Genomic DNA, 25,152 nt, shown 5'->3' on the forward strand with positions numbered 1-25,152 from the left:
GGATGGGTGCTTCAAGCAAAAGCTAAAATCTATAACGCAATCGTGGGATAACAAGCTTTATAATTCTAACACGCCCATGATTGTTGCGATTAACGATAGGGACTTTATTTAGCCGACAAATATCATTTCGCAATGATAATTAACATATCAAGTATCCACGTCAGCTAATATCAATGAAAATGTATCTGAGAGTAGGCAGTTTAGTTGTTGCGTAAATGAACAGAGTAATAATTTGTAGTACAGTCTCCGATGTTTTGATGGCTTCACATATAACTGTGATAAAAATGGATGATGCGCAAACATTCACATGTTGGGAAATATGTTTAATATCACATCATATGGTACCCAAGAATCATTAGACTAGTCCAATCCTACATCAGCGACCGATCCTGCGCGGAACGGCGATGTTGAGCAACACATCCTTCTAAAGAAATGACCTCGCCGAGACAATAAATTGTAACAATAGGAATAGCAAAGTAATTGTAATAATATATAGAGCTCTCTCCATGATATTGATGAATAGAAGGGATACGAGATTCCGGCAAGATCGGCTAGATGGGACAATACTATATATGTTTACACTCGCTGAATGAGCACTATTTTTTTCACGCTCGCTCAAAAGATCCCAACTATAATTGGAGAGTTTATGAACGTGATATCGCGCCGGAAGCCGGTACACTTAGCAGACATTATGATGAGAGTAGAGAACGAACCTTTAACGTGTTGGTGAGGTCTCTCGGCTTTCTGCGTCTCGGTGATTACGATCGCGGTCGTCTCGCTGACGACGGCCGGATCCCGGCTGCTGCTGTATCCGACGATCGGTCCGCGAACGGTCGCGTTCTCGCTCGCGTTATCACGCATCACGATTGCCGACATACCCGCGCTGATGACACAACGGCGTCAAAACGCTGCTCCGCCGCGACGGAAAGTTAATGCGTATCCGAGGGTTGATATGACCATGAATGATGCAGCAGGGTGAAATGCGGGATGAACGCGGGGCTTTTTGCGCAGGCGTCAGCGTGCCCACGCTATTTGGGGGAAGCTTAACTTGGACGCGGATGTGTGTGCGAGTGTGTTTAATTCCTTTTGGAAAATTGCAGGATTAATGGAATGAGCGAATAAAATTAAAACGGATCGAATAAATTTGAAATTAAATTACCGCGCCCTCATACGCGATATAGGATTTTTCATCACGTCACAAGGATACCTTTTAATTAATAGCTCAACGATTATGAGATTACGATATAGATTATTCTTTTACTTTTCGCAATCTTCAGATTCCGCAATTACCGATGCACATTTATAACATCCGTTTACGAGCGATATAAACCCAGCGAGAAATAGCGACGGCGGAGGATAAAAATAGAATAGAAGGCTATAAGTGGAAGTCATCAATAACTAACAACAGATTGTTAGTATTAAACGCACGAACAATGATACATCCAGCGATGTTAATCGATACGATCGTCCAAGATGGTATCTACTAATATATATATAGCTATGTATTAATAAATATCATTAATATCAATGAGAGGGCAACGTTTCAAAGAGAAGAGAAGTATTATCGAATGTTATACTAATTTTATTTTATTAATATAATTTATATAATTAGTTTGTTAATATAGTTTATTGTTTGGCAATACATATACCCATTAGTATCGCGAGTTTGTTAATCAAAATCGACTTGCTTACAACGAAAAAGATCAAGGGCGACTATTAGTGTAATTGAACCATACGAAAGTATGCGATAAAACCCGTTTATTGAAAGCTATAATCGATTTAAAAGTTCATATTATATTTATTTCACGCGCAGGTGATACTTCATATCTCTCGCCATTATCACAAACTTGTATGACCGTATACCGTCGCAAGTGGGACACTCCCGACACGGATCAACTAAAAATAGATACCATATGCAGAAATGCGTTCATCTATAGGTATTGCGTAAGGGTTTAAGCTTGACGTCAATGTATCGCGCAAGTCAGCGCTCTAATTATTTGCTACATTCACCGACCTTTCGCTACATCTGTCAAGTCACTGCTTTAAGTAATTTTTTCCCCTTTTTTTAAATTTTGTTTTCTTATCCTTGATACGTCGCCGTTGCGTAAATCAACCAAACGTTCTGTATAACGTTAAGTTGCGGTAAAGCTCGCACACGTCAATAGAAACTTTGGCGCGAATCAGCGCACCGAAAAAATACCATCGCAGGACGAAACTGGTAAATTAAACAGTTATTCGGAACAATCACACTATTTCTATTCGAAAGGCTCAAGGCAAGTCGTAACACAATACAATAATAAAACCTATATAGTCGTCATAAACCTATATATTTACGGCTGTTCTTTTTATGCTTAAATCTTGTATTTTAGGTAGAAGCACGTTACTTTGACAGGCTAGTCGGAAAAATTAAATCGTGCGTTTTTTCGAAAATCAGACAGGATCGATGGGTCCTTTTTCAACGTTACATTATCTCGCTGTTTTATCGCATCGATACCGACCCGCGAGATGTGAATTCTCTGTTGTACCGACTTTTCCGCGGAGATTCGCGAAAGGCAGTGGCGCCTTCGTACGGATCGCACGCGAACCGCGAGGCCTTTTAGCGGGAGATCCTTTCATGCGTGTGTGCGTAGCGAACGCACACTCGCGCAATTTTATACAGGATGACTCAAAATTCTCGATAGGATTGATATCTTGTTTTCCGTTCTTCGTCTTGTCATCCGATCGTTAAACATAGAATTTACATTTTTTTTTTATCGGAGTCTTATGATTTATTACGTCTCGCGCCTAGCATGCACCACCGGAACAAAGTCCAAAAAAGGATGCCTCATAAACTATTATGCATTTCCCCGTTAGTCCCTTCGAAGAAGTGACTCAGTTACGCGGCTATTCGGAACAAATCGGCTTTTTTAATCTCCGGATGTTACACGATACAAGATGGCACTTTTATTTTCGGCCAATTTTGAAACCTTTTTTATTTACGATACGCGGCAGCGACTTTTACATTTAATTTATTGATGCTATATAATATTTTTACAGTCCATTAGCTTACTTTTTGTTAGTAGTCTTTTACGATTGGACCATTTTGACGCAGCGTCTTCCTGGAAGACATCGCCTGATATAACAGAAATGACGTTGAAAAAGAATATGCAACAGATACTTACATTGCATAAAAAATGTAACGAAAGTGTCGCGTAAGAAATTGTTTGGAAAAAATGTGCAACTTTCGGGATTGCAACATTGCAGCATTGGCATAAAAGAGTTAATGATTTCAATAAATCTCAGTATAATCTTCGTCAAGCCAGATTACTCATTCATGAAGATCGCGTAGAAGATTTCTCCTTTTCCTTTCTTCTCGAGCTTATTGTCAGAATGTTAGGATGATAAACGTTCGCGTGATTTCGCGCGGAATCGCGATGGGTTTATAGTTTCGAGGATAAATTTTCGCCGCTGACATAATGCTTTTTTGAAACAATCTGTAGCAAAAACGCGACAGAATCGCGAGCGCGCGGACGCTCGCGCATGTAGTGTACCACCTTGGAACACCTACTACATCTACCTACGAGGTCGTTGACCGCGCGCGAAGGAAAGTGGGACGGTGCGAACGCTACCGAACGGCTAATGTGCAAAGGCCTTGAGAGATCACTGACGCATGCCTCCTCATACAGACGAACGCGCGTAATATACACGTGTCCTCTCTCTCCCCCTCCCCCCCTCTCTCTCTTTCTCTCCATTTATCTATCTTTCTCCGTTCATGAAATAGCTTTTTGCTGATGAAATTCGCCCCAGATTGTCGATATCTTTAGAGATTGCAGGGAGATGAGATTAATTTTATGTCGAGCAGAAGTAACTTTGCATTAAATTGAAAATTCTGCTGTTACTTGATACTTTCACATTTGCCATGAACATAATTAATTTTGTAGTTATTGAGAATTACTTAAATTACGACCAAACAGTTGAGTTTTATTTTTCTCATATCAATGAAATTATATAATCAAAAGACTTCATAGAATAATCAAAAGATTTCATGGAATATGTGTATCAGGAATCGATGGAAGTGGTCCAAAACATTGCTAGTGATATCAATCGGCTACTCCAAGAAAGTGAAAGCAAACGAGCGTGGGTCTTACGGTTACACGACTCTTCTAGCTACATTCCAATTAAAATTCCAGCGCTTTGTCAGTTAATGTTCACGATATCTCGTGCTCTTTAAGTGCCATCACCCTCGCGATGAAAAAACAAATTGCGCAAACAATGCTTTCATACGAAAGTGATTTTAACGTAATGAAAGAAGATAATAAAAGAATGAACTGTTTTCTATTTCGCATGCATCGAATATAATCCTTTGTCTTTCCATCTTTTTTATAAAAAGTTGTAGAAAGTACCGTTTCTACGTAAAAAGAATTCATTCATGTAAAACATCTATTTTAGATGATTCATTCGCAGCAATATTAATAAGAGCGAAATGTGCAAAATTCACTGTTACATTCGAGATATCAGTCCTTGCTGCCTGTTTCCGGTCCCCCGTTCTCCCGCGGAAATACCACCACGAATCCCGGGGTTGGTGGTATCGGGTCGTTGGGGCAACGATCTCACCACGATTCCTAACCCGGTCAACCGCGACATGGATTCGACGCAGCAACCTCCACCTACCCCCGATTATGTGTTGCTGTAACATCGATTGCTCGCAGAATACTCAGAACTATCCTACGGATAATCGCTCGAATTATGCAAATTACGACAATGAATCGCGGCTTACGTTTCTTCGTGAGATTGTATATTTCTCGCGTCAGATGACAGTAAGTATTTAACGAGCTTTATATGACCGTTCTATCAGTTTCCATGAAACAACAAATAACGTAGCTTTTTCTCGTATTGCGTAAGCTCGCTTACGCTTAGATAATTAAGATAATTAAAAAACTTCTGACTGAAAAGAAGTATGACAGTTCTGGAGCAACCTGCATATTATCTTGCGCCCAGCACTTATATATCGATCGTATCGCTTTATCGGCAGGCGGCGGCATTATGCAACGGTTATTATCATATTTATAACTTGCCCAATAGTTGCAATTTGTGTGATTAGCGCCGCGTAAGAGACAAACGAGTATGCAAATTAATAACGCCGATATAGCGACTGATTTGTACGTGAAGTTCGTCGCGGATCGGCGATCTTGTGTCCTTCGGAGCCGGAATCCGCGTCAAGTGGTTCATCGACATCGAACGAGGATAATCGCTCTGTATGCGCGCACCTTCGACGTTCACGCCGCCTCTCTCGATCGTGATTCAATATTTTTCCCCTTCTAAGCTGAATGCGCTCTCGGCGGTTACTTGGTGTGAGTGATTAAGTGTTTACACGTCACGGTTAACCGTCGTGCGATGCATTTTATTAGCCACAGATATGATAATCACTTACAATGTGGAGAAACGTGCATGTTAAAGAGCGTAGAAGCGTAGGTACGACGCGATAAATGCGATTGGCATTATTACACGAAGAGTAAACGCAATTTAGTGAAAGTTGCAATCGAAATCGAATCTTGAGATTTATAACTTTCTCCCTGAGAAACGCGCGTAATTTTGCTGACAACTTGATGTAGGTTTTTTTTTTTCATACGTGTCGAACAATTAAATAATAGCATATGAAGCCCAGAGACGCTTGATGCATTTTCTCTATTTATTTTATGTGACGCATATTTTACTGATATCCTGATATTGTTATCAATCAAATCGATGCGAGTCGAACGTGTTGCAATACATATCATATTTTTCAGATCGATGATAACTAAGAGGTAATCCTGGAATAGTAATCCAGTAAAAATCTAGATACCGAATACGAACCATCTGTTCCGGGAAAAATTACGAAAGGAAATAAAAACTAGGATGGTTATATGCTGTTCGTAAATTATTGCGCGTAAAAGTGAAAGGCACGACACTATTTCATATTTTACTTTTTTATGAATATTTACAGGAAAATTTATGACAAAATTCTGCTAACCCTTTCTTAAACCTTTCACAATAGCAAAAAAATCCTTTGGGTAACCTCGTTTGCTCTTAAAAAAACTATAACAGGCAGAATATTACCCCGCGATGCGTGTGGTATTTCTAAAAAAAGGGCTAAAATACTCAGAAACCGTCTAAATTCCTAACGGGATTCCCGAAGACCTATTTGGTGAAGTTATTTTCGGTGCACCTAAAAAGTCTTTCTCTCGATTGCTTTCTCTCGATTGAAACCTTTTGCGTGAGGATTTATTGGATTAAAAAAAAGTTTTAAACGAATTTTTTGCATGTGCATGGTTACAAAATATTTTATTTTTTCTTTAGAATGAAAAAGTGAACATTGAGTTATAATTGACTCCAGAATTTTTTCCTATCTTTTTGTGTTCGTTTTGCTTTGACTTTTTATTGATGCCGCAAAACCATTCCCGAAAAAAATTATTTCTACAACTGTTCATTTTTTACGCGATAGAAAGAAAGAAAAAATTTAGGTGAGTAAAGTGATAAAAAATATTGCTAGATAGTGTCATCTTAGGAAAAATATTTAATTAAAATTAAAATTAAGAGATAAGAAGCAATTATATATTATTTCAATTTAAAGAAACAAATTTTTAAAAATGTGTTTAAATTTAGATTATAACTTCGATACACAATTATGCGTTATTAGATAATCATATAGTCTACATATACTCGTGAACTATTATTGTTTCGCAGCTGATTGAGAATGATTGACGAAAGAGGCAGGTGAATAATAGCAGATCTCAAAGTATCATCATTATCGTCATAGTAACATGAGATATTTTCGCTTTCAGCGGTAAGAAAAGGATCAAGTCGCGGGATATAAGGGATATAACGGGAGGAAGTGGTAACTTCGTCCTCGCCAAGCAAGGTGGAATGACCTCGATAGCGCAAATTATCCCGCTAAACGTAGGTGGCCCGTGTATATCCGTGTCGAGTGGCCCCGCGAAAATAGCAGAACCATGGAACCCGTCTCCGAGAGGTTGCGTGTCCTGGTGGGGATATGATTATATATATCGAGTGGGAGAAACCGGGAGGGAAGGGCGTATCGAGAGAAAGGGGGATGGCAGAGGGAGAGAGAGAAAGATAGATCTGGTGGCCTAGTTAGGGTGAGTGCCACCCTCGGCGGTCGACGACCTCGCGACCTCGACGCTCGCGAATCTCCCTCTTGCCTCTGAAGCTATAATACATACGACAGTTGGCTAAAAAAGTGTATGTTATTTGAGAGAATCTATCTGCGACGGAATTGTATGGAATTTATTTGATGACGTATGTCCTCTCCTATCGATTAGATATTTATCAGATATTCGTTCTATATACTACTTCAATTCTAACGTAAAGTTAATACGTGATATAAATCTGTCTTCTCTCTGTTATATCTTTCAGTTTCTCTCTCCTATTTTTAGAAAAGTTTTATGTGAGATTTAATTTCCTAGAGTAGCCGTTTGAAACAGACATTTTACAACGGACAAGAGTATTTTGCATTAAGCTTGGTAGCAAGAAGAGTGGAATTAGCGAGTTTTCGAAGGGATGGCCGAGCTACGGTCAGGAGGTACGGAGGGGGGATGCATAAGTTGGGTTGGATGTAATATCTGTAGCATAGGACGACAGGTTGGTAGAAATGCTATACTTAGCACCGAAGGGAGGGATGAACGATACCGGGGCTGGTTGGTGGGTCATAGTTCATTGGCCTCGAGGTTACCGGCCCTCCCTTCACCCCCACGACCTTTTCCCCCCACACCACCCTAAGCTCCGAGGGTTGGGGCGCGTGAGTAATCGCTCAGTTTGAATTTCCGTGAAATACTTTAGATCGTAAATGGTTATTCGTTTCACTTCTCGCTGATCTAATCGAACAAAATAAGTGAAGTATGCAGCTACGTTGAAAACGAGATAGGTGAGGGATGGTGAAGTGGCGACGATATAAGACTTTCGCTCGATCAATTTGCGACCAAAATTTGAGCAAGATGATTCGGCGCAACATGATAGAAAACGTAACGCATTAGAAATTTACTCTTCTTTTTCTTACTGCGAACCGAACGAGACATGGTTCACCAGAAAGAAAGTAAGAGTGGTCTGGCTAGGAAGTTAAGGCAGCGGCGAAGGTGGCTCGTCCGGATGCCAATGAAAGGGAAATACGCGTACGAGAAATAAGATGACTTCCTTTCTCTTTCTTTCCGTTTCATTCTTTGTCATGTACTTTTCACTCGTTTACTCGTGTTAATTCCGCTGTATTCTGTATGTAATATCGCGTGACAAAAATAGAGATCAAAAGAGACGTAAATACCTTTGATTGATCAACTATTAGAAATGTTGTCTTCGACCGACTTTTTCTTATTGAAAGAGAAATCTATCTCGCGGTTCTTAAACAGTCATGTTGCTTGTTTTACTTATTATTATTTGCTTTTGAGGTTTACGAGACTGCTAGAAAGCAAGTTTTCTGTTCTAATAGACTTAAATAGACTGATGTTATCTGCATCGAGCCTCTTGACAAAAGCGTTGATATTTACTGCGACTAGCCAAACTGGGTCGTCGGTTCCTCGAAGTATCACGATGTTCCCACTCCATGCGCTAATACAGGACGAGCGCTCGCATTACGCGGGGTGACCAAGAAAAATTGTCATTTTTGCCAGCGGTTCGGCGAACTCGAACGAACGTACGCTTATTCGATAAGGGTTCCGAGCTCGCGGGCGATAAGAGTGCCGACATGATTCGAGGTTGTTCACCTCGGCGGCAGGAGGGAGCGAGAGAAAGGCTAAATGGAGGGAGGGAGCGAGAGGAGAGAGTATATGTGTGTGAGAGAGAGAGAGAGAGAGAGAGAGAGAAACAGAGAGAGAAAGAGAGACAGAGACTAGGAGAGAGGGAGAGTGAGAAAAAGAAAGAAAAGATGCGTGTGCATATATGTGGAAAGAGGATGAGGGAGATCGTACTCTTATCGGGCTTCTCGTCAGTTTGGCGTAGGGACGTTGCGAGATTAGAACGACCCCGAGAGAGCAGCCCGGAGAGTCGACGAACCGGCTTCTGATTGGGCGATGTCGAGTCAACGCTCCGCTTAGAGGGTGTAGGGTGGGAGAAGAGGGGAGGGAGAAGGTGGACTGGGAGAGGACACCGCGCATCAATCGAGGTCACTGGGGACCGGGAGGAGGCCAGGCCATTGCCCGCGCGTCTTGCTTTTGAGGTTAGCCAACAGTCGGCACAAGCGCAATTAGAAAATATCCAGCCGAGGATGGATACAATTTTATTATGACATAGGCTTTCTTTCGTCAAAAGGCGTCGTTCTCTTCTTTTTCTTAAAAACGTGAACGCGCGCTGACATAACAGCCTGGAATAGCTATTCTTGGCGGCAGCTTTCGCTTCAACATCTCTAATAATGCCAATTTTCGAATTGAATTTTTGAATGTTAAATAATATTGATTCAGGGACACGGATTCTGAAATACTTTTCGTCCAAAAACAGTAAAGTTCAAAAGTCATTTGAAATAAAAAAAATCGAAACTAAAGTGTGCATACTGTACATGCATTAAGCGTCGGAAGACATGGAAAGCAAATATGGCTTCATATCCAAATTCAAAGAAATTTTTAAGACTGGTAGCATATATAATTTTTGGACCTAAACTGTTTCGTGTTATAAATAGAGCGTTCGTAGCGCGTGCATCTAGCAGTCCCCATAATCAACGATCCGCCCCTTGTACGCGCAGCACACGGTAGGTCAGTGCTCCGGAGATGATAATAATGATGCACCGTGCGGCGAGAGGATGACAACTCGCGAAGAAACGGTGAAAGCATTCTAGCAGCGAGAGTGATCACGGTCCAGCGATGCAGCTAGCTAGTACTTTCTCCATGTATAGCGAAGACAGTCGAGCCGAGGAGCGAGGATGAGAAAGGAGGGACGAAGAGAGAGAGAGAGAGAGAGAAAGAGAGAGAAAAGAGAGATTGCGGCGAGAGGGACTCGTGAGTAGGTAGTTTACTGCCGTAATTCACTATCGTGTACGGTTACGTAATGAAACCCATGCCGACGAGAATTCCCAGCCGATGATAGGCCAATGGTGGCGCGTACGCTCGTACGTACATACGTACGTCACCAAAGTACCACCGCCACCGTTGCCGTCGTCGCCGTCGCCGTCGCCGCCGTGCGCTCGCTCTCTCGCGAAGTCACGCGTCACGCACGTCTCACTTGTGTGTACGCGTATATGCAAGCAGTTCGGCCAATCTTCAACACGCCGCCGACGGGACAGTCGTCGGCAGTGTTGGTGACCTTCGCTAGTGGATGTAGGTGGGGAGGTTTAGTAGTCGTCGAATAGCTAAACTGGGGTGGGAGAGCTACCGGGTAGTGGGGCAGGTGGGGAGACCCAGTTGGAGTTCGTTGAACCGGCCCGACAGCGATTGGCCACACGAGTCGCGGAGTTCACCAACAGCTCTACTTGGCGAACGGTGGGACAGGGAGAGGGACGGGGAGGGTCGGACTGCTCGGTTAATTTCATCTTGCCCCAGTTACGGGGCAGGCAGGGTGAACGAACTAGCCTCGCGCCAAGGCCCCGTCGACCCACTTTCCTGTCGGTGTCGGGAGAGAACGAGACGGTAGATCGCGAGCGCGCGATTCGCCAAGAGGAGGAGAAGCGAGACAGAGCGAGAGAAATAAATGGAAGGGGGGAAACCGCGGGGAGAGAGAGCGAGAGAGAGAGAGAGAGAGAGAGAGAGAGAGAGAAAGAGAGATAAAGAAAGAGAGAATAGCGAGAGGAGGAAACGCCCGCGCGTGTATGCGTGAAAGAGGGTGGGAGACCCTAGAGAGGTTCTCGCACTATCTAGGCTAGTGCCGACACCGCGAACAAGAAGCGCGCGTGTGTGAGTATAGTCGAGCGGGGGAGGGGGAAAACGAGAGAAGAGGGAGATAAAAAGAGACGGAGAAAAATTGCCGGAGCGCCGAGTGGAAGGCCGCCGACCGAGGGCAACGAACTCGGCCTCGTCCCGGGCCCCGCGACCTACATTCCTGCCCGCGCTGGAAAGTGAAAACGCCTCTTTCTCCATTCCTTCCTATATGAATAGAGCGATCCGTGTGTGTTACGTTAGGAATGTTTCCGCGAGTCCGTTAGGTGTACTAACGGCTAAGGCCCTAATGGACGGGCGCGTATTGTAGCGTGTTTGGAGGATCGCCCGGGGGCGAACTCTCCCTTTCGTCGGGTCTTTCACTCACCGGCCAAGACGCATCCCAGGAGATTCTCGCTGTCCTGTGGACCGGTCCCGCGATAGCAATTTCGCGCCGATTGTTGCTCCTTGTCATTCTCGTGGGGTTCGCCCGACGGTGAGAGGATGTCCGACGCCGAGGGTTGTTGCTCCTCCGCCGCGGTACCGCGCGGTTTGACCTTCTGCACAGTCATCGCCCAGCCACCGGAAAACGTCGCGAGTTGCACCCTTGATGATAGTCGCGCTATATCTCCCCGACGCGCGTCTTCCTCTGACGCATCCACCCGAACGTAAACAACGAACAGTTAAAGCACATGCCACGTCGCGGGGACATGCGAGAGTAACTCGAGACTGTCCCGTTCTCACTGACAGCGACTGTGACAAGTCAAGTCTCACTTGAAACGAACCCGTTAATGGTGTAGCCACGCACTTGTCCGATCGGCGATCGTGATCCAGAAATCGGTAGTCCGATCACTGTTCTTTCCTCTCGGTACACCGATTCTCAATCGGTGCGCCTCGCGTTCTCGTGTTGTGTCGCTGCCACACCGCAGCTGTCGGCGCGACCGCGTGGCTGTACCTACAAATCGGCGCTGATCCGCGCTCGTGGGTTCGTTGATTAGTTGGTGTGCTGTGTGTGCCGTGCGATGCAGTACGCGAGTGAGTTCTTCGCGGCGTGGTGTGCCGTCGCACCGTGGCGCCTGCGCGCCGAGCCGCCGAGATCACCGAAGTGCCACCGCCGCGCGTCCACCCTGCGCGCTTGGTCGCTCGCTCTCAAGAATTAGCTTTTGGTCCGAGGTCCGAGATCTAAATTCCGGTTTCAGAAAATCGGCGTAATCGGCCAACTCATCGGCCTCAGGTTGGACAAGTTCATTTTCCTTTCCGCGCAAAATGATCTTTTTATTTTCGGAGATTGAAAGTCGCTCTATATATTTTGTCTGATGTATATAAATATTTGCAGATGATAGTTTCAAAAGATATATATTAATCGTAATCTTCAATTAATCGTAATTTTTAATTAATCTTAATCGTTTGAAGGAATATTAATCATTTTTAATGAATTTACAGCATGCAGATATTGATGCGCGTCGTTTTCAGGGCAACATAGTAGTCTGAGTCGATCTTATCGGATTGAAATTAAACCACAATCATATCCTCGGGACAGAACCGCTTTATTCGTACGGCCAATTGGCACGGTTGACCCGTCATTAGGATCAAGGATCTAAGTCGACAAACACTCGACCTAGGTTTCATTGTACTTTGACGATTCACCAAATTCACTACATTGTCCACTTAATGATATAATGCTGAAAACCTGTTTTAAACATCACTAATGATATTAAAACGATTTAATTCTTCAATCAGTCAGTTTCTCATGCACGATTCTTCAAAATTTATAAGAGTTCTTGTAAAATATTATATTTGTATGCGTACATTTAAGCCAACTTCGAAAATCTGTAATTGATATTAATTCAAAGAGTTGACGAAGGAAAAACGATTATGTTTCTTTAAATATAAGTGATTATTCAGGTTATTGTTTTGCCCTAAAAAAGTATCCATTTCTCTCCTTAAAAATTAAGAGCTCTGATTTAAATCTCTAATTTAAAAAAATGCGTCGGAGGGTCTTGTTACGGCCCTGTGGATGTGGTATACAATCGGGGAATATAGCGTGTTCCCCTGCCAAGTTGTCGTTGACTCACCAACACTCAGAGAGTGAAAGCCGTTTAAACCCTTGCACTAACGGATACGTGTGTGTGCGCGCAGCGTGAACACGTGGGTTACATCTACGGAAAATACAAGTTGGATCAGGTGAGTGGTGGGACCGAAGCGAACAACGGTGTACGGATGCCAGCGTAATCTAAACGCAATCGTGGCCTAACCTACCCCAACTATGGCCTGTAAATATAATTACGTCGTGCTTCGGAATATATATAATAGGAATATTCTTCATTACATCATCAAGAGAACTCGCGCTTTTCAAGTAAACCGTATAAACATTTCATCGACAAATCGAGAAATAGAATTCCTTATGTCTAGAACGCAGATTTTACATACTTCTTAAGGCTATTGAATAAATCACTCCATGCATTTAACTGGAGATTCGTCGCATAATCTTAAGATTGTATTATGCAAAATTGATTCTTCCTGTTTCCCGATTTCTTGAAAGAGCTATTTGATACAACGCCCAAGAATTTATGAATTAAACATCACGAAACTAAACTAAACATGTTTAGCAATTTTTCATCTACAATTTAAAGCTATGGTTTAATGTAATTAACAAATACATGTGATTCATAAAAAAAAGGGAGTTAATATTCAATATTCTATGCGATTAACTGCTCAAAAGAGACTATTGTCATTATCTAGTATTACAGTTTCTTAAAAGAAAGACTTTCTATGCGCTTAATTAAGCCATGCGAATATAAAGCTTCGAGCATTAGTAAATAATAAAGTATAAAAACAATTCTTCGCGAAACTGCAGTTTGTTTAGCTGAAATGAGTAAATTCATCTTGTAAGCGTCATATCGGTGACAGGAGACGATTTTATTGCATTCTACTATGCAGGCCTACTTGCATGTGCAAGACAATGGACAGGCTGAGATATGCAGCCGGTCAGAATAGATGTCTATGCAATGTCAGCTGCCTAGCGCGGAGTTCGCGTGGGACACTTTCCGCGTTGCAATAACTGCCCACTGTCCGCAAGAATTTTTCAGGTGCAGTTTGCACCGCTTGATTCGCACGCGAGATAATGTCCTAGAAGTAAACCTGTAATTACGAAACTCGCAGTTCACTCCCACATGCGATGCTTATTGAGAAAGTGCATAGATGTTTGAATATCTCGCGCCGATTACCGATTCTAAACTAGCTTCCATTCTATTCATTTTTCACCGAAGCTCCGAACGGGCAAACCGGAGTACCATGGCGGGCATTTTTATCATCTCTATCACCCACAAATTGTCCCACGCTTTGCATATGCAATGTGTGTTGCAGACACATATGTACCGCGAGTATGGCTTGTACTGTTCCCGAGAAAGAACGAGAAATAGATAATAGATAAACACATGATTTGTGAATTTAAGCGTATATTTAGATTTCTACACGAGCAAATTCAATAAACATATGAATACAAATATTCTTTTCACGTAAAAAAAAATGTGCGAATTGATAGAGCTATTTAAAAAGAACTCATTCTTTTTAGCACTATTATAATCCAAATTTTTCTGTAGAATCTTTCTTGTGTGTCATTCGCGTTATAATGCCTCGGAAATCTCGAAATAGGAACGCTGAATCGTCTATTGTTTAATTAGCAGCCGATATGTGGCACAGAATGTGGGTAACTGGGACTCGTACTTCTTTCGCAATGTAACTATAAGAGTGTAGGCTACCGAGGTAGGTTGACTGGAACGATTAGGTCGGGGGGAAAAGTCTATCCTACATCCAAACTTGAAAACGAGGCGAGATGGAAATGCACATTGACGAGCAATTTTGCGTGAATTTCGTGCGATAAGCAAATGACTTTTTTTTTAGCAATAATAAGATAAACTTCAGTCGCACGCAATATAATTCAACCGATTCAAAAATCAATTCTTTATACATACTTATGTGAATGCAGATACTCTTTCTGTACCAAAATACATTTACTGTTTCTATAAATATATAACATCCGTAGCTATCTGTAGACTATTTCATAACTTTTATGTTTCTCAAAGAATATTTCTATCACCTTCCCTCTTTTTTTCGCGTTCTTCACGATCAACATTGTTCGGCCTACAATTTTCCATTGCACAATCAGCGCTATTCTCGATCAACAATGCGACATATACAAACGTATGAGCATACACAAACACATAGCCGCTCCGGATGCCGTAGCGCAAACAACAGTTTGACCAAGTAAGCGAAGCTCTCGGCATGTGAATCTGCAGACGTTGGGGAAGAGCTGACCAATGCACATTCCATCATTGGTTTGTTAGTCTATTACATACACGTACAGAGTGTTAAATAACATTCTGGAAACTGCAGATTCACAAGTTCAATCTATCCTACGCGATGTACTTTCGATCTGTTCTACTTAATTGATAGAAGAAGAATCGCTTTCGCCGATAAAAATGTTCGTCAAATTGTACAAAATCAATCTAATGTTATAAATAAAATACAAATAAATGTTATTTGAAGCAGCCATTAAATAAATGAAAAATACATTTCGCAGAGAGATAACGTCCCAATAATTTACAAAGTAAATCCGTATATAATCATAACGTCGCCTTTTACATTCTATATTGCGTTTCATTGGATTTCCATTGAAATTCTATTCGGCTTTAAATAGCGCGCGTTCCTGAGCCTCAAATAGATCGAGCGTGGCATAAGCTTGTTGCATGGTCAAACTACTCTTGTTGCCGGACGCGAAAAGGCGGCGACAGAATTCAGAGAACTGGCTCTGCCAGGGAAAAACAGAAGAAACAAAGAAATTCTCAGAGAGATAGGATATGTCGCTGCCTAAACTAGGCCGAAAGTGCAGAAAGCCAGACGTCGTAACTTCTCTACGTAATGCGTTAGCAGGCGTTACGTTATACCAGACGTTACGCTACCGGATAGTCGCCAGTTAGATAAAGTTCCTTCACCCTGGCTGTCAACGGCGCGCTGCCGCGCTGTCGTAAGTGCGTTTTCACCGCCTCGTAACGTGCCGACCGTGCCATTTATCGATCGATCGAACCACGGATTTATGCGACTGTCGAAATGCTGTACCAGCCAGTTTCGGTTGCACGACGGTAGTAGCACTATCATTATGCCTGCCATGCCAATCTGTTCCGCTGATAAAAAGCGGCCGCCTTAGGTGGCCCGGATGATGTAGTAACGCTGTTAATTGTGATACAGACGAAGATAAGATACATTTTGCGAAAGTCCGATCGAACTGTTCGACTACGAACTGATACAATGATTAATAAAAGTTCAACGTTCCTTTAAGAATATTATTTACGAGATTGTCATTATACGAAAATACTATTACGAGAATAATTTCTCAGGATCAAAACAACTGTAGTTCGTCTCTCAATTTTGCCCCAATTTTGTCTCTAATAAAAGTTTCATATAACAATTCCATTTGATACGCACCATTATTATTTTCATCGTCGTACACAAATATGAAATTTCTACCCTACTTTTTTAATTGCATTTTGTTATTTTATTCTTGTTATTTCGTTGTTCGTTATCCCGTTTTTGTTTTATCCTCGGGTTTGCTTCGGTTATTTAATCCTGGCTATACTATCAGTAGTGTAGAGTTGTCATTAAGAAGCGAATAGTAACGCGACATTATTACCTCGTAATACTTATAACGTTACACTTAATTTCAAACGCATGAAGTCCTTTCACTGCACACATAACGGTCTTCACGCGGTTGCAATCGTCACGCGCGCACGCCTGCGCAAGAATAATATAATAGCTATTTAAACCTATCCTAGAATTATTCATGCAAACGATACATAATGTACTTTTCGCAAAAATATCCCAGATTCTTTTGAAAAGGCAGCAGAAAATATATCATAGTGTCTTTAAAAAGCTAAATTTATTTATATTTCATTTAAAACTTTATTAGATAGGCAATAAAAGTAAAGTCTAATTCCGAATTATCCCGATGGTATTATTTTAATAGAAAAGCTAAAAAAATGTTTGTATAAAACATTAAATCTAGCTACTGAGTCTTTAAGGATCTTTTTCAGGTAAGTACGAGAGCGTCGACGAAAATGCAGCGATACGCTAATGATTTCGTCAACCCTATTAGTCGCCGTATTTATACTCGCGTGCAGTGTCTTATATTAGATACGGTCAAAGTGCAACGTCCTCCGTTCTCCGTCGTCGAGGTCGATCGCGCCAGCCGAGAGCGCGGCGTTGGAATATTCAGAGGCGGGTCACAGCATATCTTTACTCGGTGCGAAATACAATAAAATTTAAATATAAGGCACAAGGATTATGTTGCCGCAACAAAATAATTGTAATAAATTTAAGTATAATTGTGCGAAGGCCTTGGAACGAGAAGTGAGTCAAGTGCATTTTTTTTTTGCTTATATACAATAGTCTATCCGATCAGTATAAAAAGTCTTACAAGTAACGTTTAACGCGGGGAGAAAGGCTGACGTTAGTTTCGTTAGACGCGATTCTCGCGACAATTGTGCAGCCCATATATAGTTGAACGCGACAATTTCTACGCTGCCGTCGAGAGGAGTGCACGAGAAAAACTCTAAATCTAGATAAAAAATATTTCGCAATATGCAATCAAGTATCCGGCCAATTCCTCAGAAGCCTCGCGAAGCCTCGCCTCTGATCGGCGATCTTCGACTCGCGGGGGTGAATGTCCGCCCACTAGGACAAGCTGCATCGAAATTGCATACGCGGTTCATTCGTCACGGAACGCAGTTGTGCGCAGGTAAACATGATCTGCCCGAGCAATTGATCGCCCGCCACCTCTTCTCGGCGAGATTCACACGTTGGGCCGGTGACCCTTCGCTATTTTTGCGCGCGCAGACTTCGTTAATATGCACCGTTTGATTCCGTTTATACCCCCGTTCATACAGAGCAAATATTGATGGATATTATGTGATGATTGAATATAATGAAGCACGATTATATTCATCGGTACATTGACAGTTAACGCGATATCTGAAACAAAATTCGCTGAAATTTATAGCAAACACAATTTTTGCGAGAGAAATATAAGTTTATTTATCTTTTCTCGATTCTTTTTCCGACTAAAAGTAATGCTATTCAACCGTTTTTAAATTCATCACCGAAAGTGGCGGAAAATTTAAAGCATGAGCGTACGGAAAAAAGCTCGTTCTGATAATACATCAGTAGTTGCGACACGTCGCGACGGTCTGCCAGGGATTGTTGGAGCGGATTAAGGTATGCCGAGGACCAATATACTATAAGCGCAACCCATTCGCTTGACGGTGATACGGCGCGCAAGCCGCCGCCTAACTCATCGATTTCACCATAGGCGATATTTCTCCATAGATCATATACTAGATTGCCAGTTAGTATAATATTTTACTATCGAGATATCGGTAGATTTATGGCGGCTCATTTATTAATTTACAAATTGTTGCGTGACTTTTATGTATATTTATATATATATATATTCGACTTTGCATCTTGCATCAAACAAATCAATTTTTCAATTATACAACTCTAAACATATAAATGATTTTTTTAGTCTGTGCACAATGCGTGGAGATTAAATGTTTCATAACGGTAAAATTATGAAGACAAAATATTTTGCACTTCGAACAAATGCATTTAACGAGAATGAATATGAAGAGAATGAGATTAAGCAAGCCGGGTTTCGCTTGGACGGAGTTAATCCGAGCGTTTATCCGCAACGTATGTAGAGCATAGTAGGAAAAAGGGACGGCTGGTTTCTATATTGAAAATTGCCAAAGCGTTCATAAATCAAATGCCACGTGCGAGAATTGTGATTGCCAACCGCAGGAATTTAGCTCGCAAAAATCGCGCTTTACTCGTCCAACGCGCGCGCGCGCGCTTAAAATCATATCTGTTTAAAAGAGCATTATACTCTTGATGAAATTGATTCGTTCATGTTCAAGATATCACCCATCGTGGAAATTTTAATCAAGTTTAGAGGGGATCGTGTGTGTTGAACTCCGGCTCGAGAGCAAAATCGGAGAAAGGATACGATCGCTCGCAACAATCGCCTCGTGATTCTAAGAGTTTCCAAATGACAAATGGTTGCACTTTGTACGCCGCCACACCCGCTCAAGGGATTATACTGACGCTAATGCGACCGATGTATAATATAAGCTTGAGACAAACGCGCGCGCGCGGAGATACACAAGCAAATACTCCGCGGCGCCCGCTCTCCGGGAAAATTATACGTCAAGCATAAGTGACGCGTAAATTCTAGTGTAACTTCAGTAGAGAAAAAAGGATATCTCATTACGTTTCGTCACGATCTCCTTCCTCTCCCGCGCGTTGCACGTTCCGATAATTATATGTCAAACTAGATAAGTAGAATTCTATCATCGGTTACGCGCTTATTATGAAAATTAGAGCCTTACGAATTTCAATTTACAGGATTTCACGGTAACGTAATTGTGCTGTGCTATTAATGAACTTCCAGCCATCATAACATAAGATATAATTTATTTGTTCTATTTCTTCACCCAGTACAATTTATAAATAAAGAGCAAGAAGTATAGATAGAATTGATTTAAGTCATTTAATCTCTTTACTAAATCAACAGACAGATTTTTCTATTTAATTCCTCTATTTTAAATATGTGAACAAGCGAAACGATTGTTCGCCAATCCGTAAACGCAAACGCGTTTGGGCAGATCGCGGCAATCTATGTTGAAGATTCTCTCGGGACGAGCATGCCCGCGTGCGAGCATCTGCAGTGAATGCATCTTTGCACTTGACGTACATGACACGCGATTCCGCGGTGGCACAGAGACGCCGAGAGTTCACGGCGGTACATTGTTCCACTGGCAGAAGGTCCTCTTCACCCTTCACCGCGGTTCCACGATCAAACGATCGTGCGCGACGATCGTCTCCGCGAGGGCGATTCTTTTTATTAAATATACGGACGTGTACATACGCAATCTATGACAAGGACTGCTCGACCGCGATAAATGAGAAATTAGGTGACGTTTAATCTTTCGAAAACTAAATTTTTTTTGTACGAATCTTTAATTAAAATCTCCAAATCTTTAATGGCTCGAGTTCTCGGATCCGCGAGATTTACTTGCTCTTTCGAATTCCTCCCACAAAGTCGTCTCCTAGTAAATCGTAGAATATCTCAGAGGTTCGCGGGTTTCTTAGAGCTCCGTAGAATCTTTGTATATTTAGAAAATTTCAAATTCAAGGATAATTATTGCTGTCTTCTACAAGAGAGAGCAGAACGATCACTTCTTGATCTCTTTGTGATCAAGATGGCCGCTTCTCGCAGTACCTGGATGACCTAGAGCATTATACATAAGATGATATATCGGATTTCCGAGGCTGCACTCGGCGGCCTCCCACGTTCTGGAGACGTAACCCAACCTAGCCTAGAAACGGCTAGACGAAAAGCGTACTCGGCGCGGAGAGACCGAGGGTACGACCTCGGCGGGCCATCGGCCTGGCACACGGTGACCTCCCTCAATCTAGGGCGCTGCAACCGTGCTCTGACGTCATCTTCGCTCACTCACTCAACCAGCCGAGTCAACCTGTGCATTCAGCTGCACGATGCATGCTTTCTCGAGTATCACCATATAGCTGTGTACAGCAAATCGACTGATTCTAGATGAGGAAAAGGACAATGGGAAAAAAATGACGTCGCCTGACAGTTACCTTCTAACTCGAATCATTTACATTTTATATTAAATAAAATATCCATTAAATACTCGGAAATAAACAAGTGCTTTTATATATCTACAGATATAATATACATATATTTAATATTTTTTAATAAAAAAGCGATAAGGAAGAATTCACTGAAACTTATTTAATGAATGCAAAATATTTATTTCACGTCAAGCAGATAAATGAAGCTTGTACTTTTTTTGTAGATAAAAGATAAATAAAAGCTTTAATCAAGCTATATAATTATAAAATATATTATCCTTATTTTTATAATCATTAATATAATTATAAAAATAAGGATAACTATCAACTCAGATACGTAGAGAAGGCCAATAAGAAGAAAGCGATTTGGTGTGAGAGAGCCTTAAGAACGACGGTTAGAACAGATCATTCCGTTGACCGACACTCAGTGCGTTGCCCGATCGGCCTTCGAAATCGGGGGCGCATATTCCATTTGCGATTAAGGGGTTTGAAAGGACATCGGACACACAGACACACACACGGACGGACGTCATCGACAATGATAACGCGAAGGCGAAAGACAACTTTCGCGTCGTGGCGGCTCGCGTTGCCGCAACCGTGACTCGCGGGAAAAAAATGCAAACTTCTTTCTTTCCGCACAGCTTTTCAGCCCTACTTTTTCAGTTCTCGGCCTCGGTGTCGCCATTGATTTATTCGGACACCCGCGTCCCTGTCGAGTCGTTACTCTGTCACGACATATTTGTCGCGTAATATATTTACGCCATCCAGCGACGTTGTGTATTTATGAGAACTATTCGTAGCGCCCCGAGTTATTGTGGAAGAGGAGGAGTGGAGTGCAAAGAAGGGATGGAAGGAGGAAGGGCGAGAAGGACAAATATCATTTGACCTGCGTGCTCGTCGCGCAATTAATGCTCAGCATTTACATCTCCTTTTAGATGATTTAATTGCTGGTTTCAGAATCCGTTCAACATGGCTTCGCTCGTGTCGTATTTCGCTCTCCCCGCGGATTGTATAAAACGGCAAGTTAGATTGCACGCGATGCGTAACTCATAATGTCGCCGACACTCCGGCTTCAGAACAGCGCAGCGTAATCCGTTGAAAGCCACTGGCCAGGACAAGGTCTTGCCGAGAGTGCATTGCGCCCCGATGGCAAGGCGGGCAGAGCTCTGCTCCGTAGAAGGAGAAACGGATATGTGTATATATATACATATACATGTGTTAAATTGATTCCATCCTGTCTTCCCCGCCTCCTTTCTTTCTTTCTTTCTTTCGGGTGGTTTTTCGCGAATGGTCGAACGAAGCGCCAAGTGAAAATTGTGCCCTTGTGCGAAGATATTCTCTCCCAGCGGAACCTTCCCTTTTTTTCCTCTCTCGTCTTTATCTCACATCTCCTTGCCTATCTTTCTCTTTCACTCTTGCTATCTCCCGCTCGTTCTGTCCGACTCGCAGTGTCGCTGTCGCCGTTCCTCTTTCGGATTCACGAGACTGCTAGCGAACGTCCCCATTTCCGAAGGCCGTGTGCGGACGTCGAACCACCGCCGTCGAGGACGGGGTGAGCGGCTTGGCCGCGCAGCTCGCTTTTGCGCCTTAGGGTGCTTTCACAGTCTCACTACACCGATAGACGGCGAATGTGTTTTTCCTCTCAAAACTCGCGCTACTCAAAACTATTTCTTTGTTATTTTGCAAAAGTACGAGATATCCTTGAATTCATAAATTTTCGAAACTTGCTGATGCTGAGATTTTTGTTCAGAATTTGAAATCTTGAAGCATCTTAAAGCATCCGTTTTAATCATATTCTTAAATTACTAGTATTTTATTGTTAAAAGAAAAATAATCTTAAACTTCGAAAGAAAATGATCTGTTGTATAACGTATGCCTATCTAGGAAATATATAAAAGTTTACTTTATACAAAGCACGAAAGCGCGTCACGAAGACTATTTGTAACATATATGTATGTGCGTGTTATTACGATGTCAGATAAAGAATTATATGTTAGCCAGTTAACGAATGATTTATTAGGTACAGATACTTTCATGTGTCGGAGTTTGAAAGCTCAATTATAGTGATAAAAATATTGAAATCAATAAAATATACTTGTGCCATTCTAGTACTTGAATAACTCCAGAGCATTCGGCGTAATAATCTGTTATTATAAGATATTTGCATTGTGCCGTAAAGTGGAAGCAACGACCGATAACGAGAACAATAAACGATATCTGTAGTATTGTAACTCGAGAAAACTGGCATTCAAGACCCAGAGTGAAATTTAATAGTGAAATTTCTCAATCCTCGATTTTTCGAGCGAAAATATATGGCATTTCTTACAACAGAGAAGGTGATTCAACAGCTTAATGAGTTATACTCAATAAATTCAAAATATTTAGACATCTCGTTTGCTCTACACAGAGCAAAGATATCGCAAAACGAACGTGGTTTTCTCATCGAGTCAGTATTGTATAAATGTTTGCTTCTATATCTCCGGATTTATGCGTGACTGCGTGAATGCGTATAAGCGAATAACATTTAATGAGTTGTCCCATGTGATATTCATTTCTTTCGTGCGCTATCTAAGTAACAGTTTTAGCAATAAGATTGGACTCTCGCGCGCGATCAGGTCTGCGTGCCTGCATTCAGCTGCTAATGAATTTCACAACACTGCCGTTTCGCGACTACGAACCGCTTCGCCTGTCCGTGGGCGGATTTATCCTTGGTGCTTTCTAGCGCAGATGGAGCTCAAACGATGCACTGAACAGAATCCGTTCACATAGAACGCTTCAGAAGCGATAAATGTTTCCAGAGTATTCATTTTCTCATTTGACGTCTGAGAAATCGGAGGATTGGAGGCTCGGGGGACTCGGAAAATTAAAGAAGAACCTCAAAGATGCGAGATCTGGAAATCCGACCAAAGAACGAGGTGATCTATATTACGCTGATAGCGATGACGCTGATGTCGCGATAATTGCAGCGGCGCTGCAAAATTAATAATTCTATCTCGTCACTTTGAGATTACATTCTTAGAAATTCAGTGTGGTGTAACAAACGCACACGCGGACTCGAAAGTTCCTGATTTCGTAACGCCGTGAACGGGCTCGAGTTCGATGTCCGCGCTACGCTCCGGCATGAATTCGCCGTTTCATAATAGTCGATCGAACACCACGAATCTATCCTCCGCCAACTGAGAAAGCCGGTATGAGCATTTCTAAGCTCGAACCGCGGCCTACGATCGCAACGACAATCAAACTTTTTTTTTTGACGAACGACTTCCGCTTGCCTTGACGATAAGAATAGCGACTCGTTCGATAAGTGCTTTAGTAAAGGAAATAGAAGCTTTCGGAGCCTTTTCAGAGATTAATAGGATATTGATCCGAAAAAAGAGCAGTGCCAATCAGTATAGAAGCAAACCGTTGTATCTCGATTTTATTGTACGTCTTTTTTTTTAATTAAAGAAGAATAATTTTGTTTAAATTTGTTGGTCCCTAGATCCCTAAATTGATTTTCAGAGCTCCGCCTTTTTCGTTCTTCGATAATCATGTTTGCTCATGTATTTGCATACAGATTTCAACGAGTTCCGTTTGTGTGACCTACCATTGCAATGAAAGTGCTCGCAAAACCGAGCGCGGAGCAAAATTCTCCGCTAATTCTCGCGAGCGAAACGGGTCGGGCTTGTATCGAGCCGAGCGACAACGACAGTGCGTTATTAGAGGCATTTGATGACGCAAAGTGCGGAGGACGGAGAGGATAGGCAGGGTGTGAGGAGAGGAGAGCAGGGACAGCGAGAGAGAGAAAGAGAGAGGGAGAGAGAGACTTGCCAGGTCGTTGTTCTCTCGCGTTAGTGGGACACTTTCGGCGTTACTGGCACGCATCGCGCATACGTACGTACGCTGCTTCTCGTACTTTCGTTCGGCCTGTGCCGAACCGACTAGCTCACGATGCAACTGACGATTAATCTCAATTACCGAGCCATAACAATTAAATGACTCGGCCTTGATTTAATACAGGTTGCAAGTGACCGAACATCCGGGGGGGGGGAGGGGGTGAAGGGGGCTTTTCGTTCGAGTATCTCGGATAATTTGAGAGAAAACAGCGGTAGATTCGAGAACGGTAGCAGATATCTGTCTAAAATTTTTGCAACTAAATCAAAGTTTACCCGTTTGAAAATCCCTGACGATTCTCAATACATCCATTTGTTCGTGCTTGCATGCACATACACACGGCACCGGGCTGATACATATACGGATCGACTCGCATGTGTTAATACGCTCGCCTTTCGTATACGCGGTGTGTCAGTGCGCCGGCCTAGATTCTCCCGGGTTCAACACTCGCTATCGAGGTGACTGCTGCTCGCTCTCGGCTTGCTCAACGCAACCCAACGACCGAATAAGCTCCCACCGAGCGCAGCCACTGTTCGTGAAACGGTGTCCAACAGGACCTCCTCGCTGTGAACGAGGCGATCACTCATGGTATCGTCAGAAAGTAAATGTTTCAAGGCTTGTGGGAGATTTCAGAGAGAGTGTGCGAAAGTGTGTAAGAAAGAGAGGGGATTGGGAGAGAGGGAGAACCAGAAATTCAATTTAAATGGAATTTTATAAACGTAATTGGTTAATTGTTACAATTTATATCACTTTGCTCAATTTTAGT

General features: G+C 42.4%; 1 protein-coding gene across 2 annotated transcripts in view; it reads right to left on the bottom strand.

Annotated features, from left to right (window-relative positions):
- E75 (ecdysone-induced protein 75) overlaps positions 1-11,392 on the bottom strand; it is a 52,440-nt gene extending 41,048 nt beyond the window's left edge. Inside the window, exon 1 of one of the 2 annotated variants that reach the window (XM_071798069.1) lies at positions 11,194-11,392. In XM_071798069.1, the coding sequence (XP_071654170.1) occupies positions 11,194-11,377 (184 nt within the window). In that variant the 5' untranslated portion in view covers positions 11,378-11,392. Of the gene's footprint in view, positions 1-713; positions 955-11,193 lie in introns of those variants that run through there. The other variant, XM_071798071.1, reaches the window with a different exon arrangement.
- Positions 11,393-25,152: the final 13,760 nt, after the last annotated feature.

The sequence above is a fragment of the Temnothorax longispinosus genome, chromosome 2 (genome assembly GCF_030848805.1).
Source record: "Temnothorax longispinosus isolate EJ_2023e chromosome 2, Tlon_JGU_v1, whole genome shotgun sequence".
In the NCBI taxonomy this organism is placed as follows: Eukaryota; Metazoa; Arthropoda; class Insecta; order Hymenoptera; family Formicidae; genus Temnothorax; species Temnothorax longispinosus.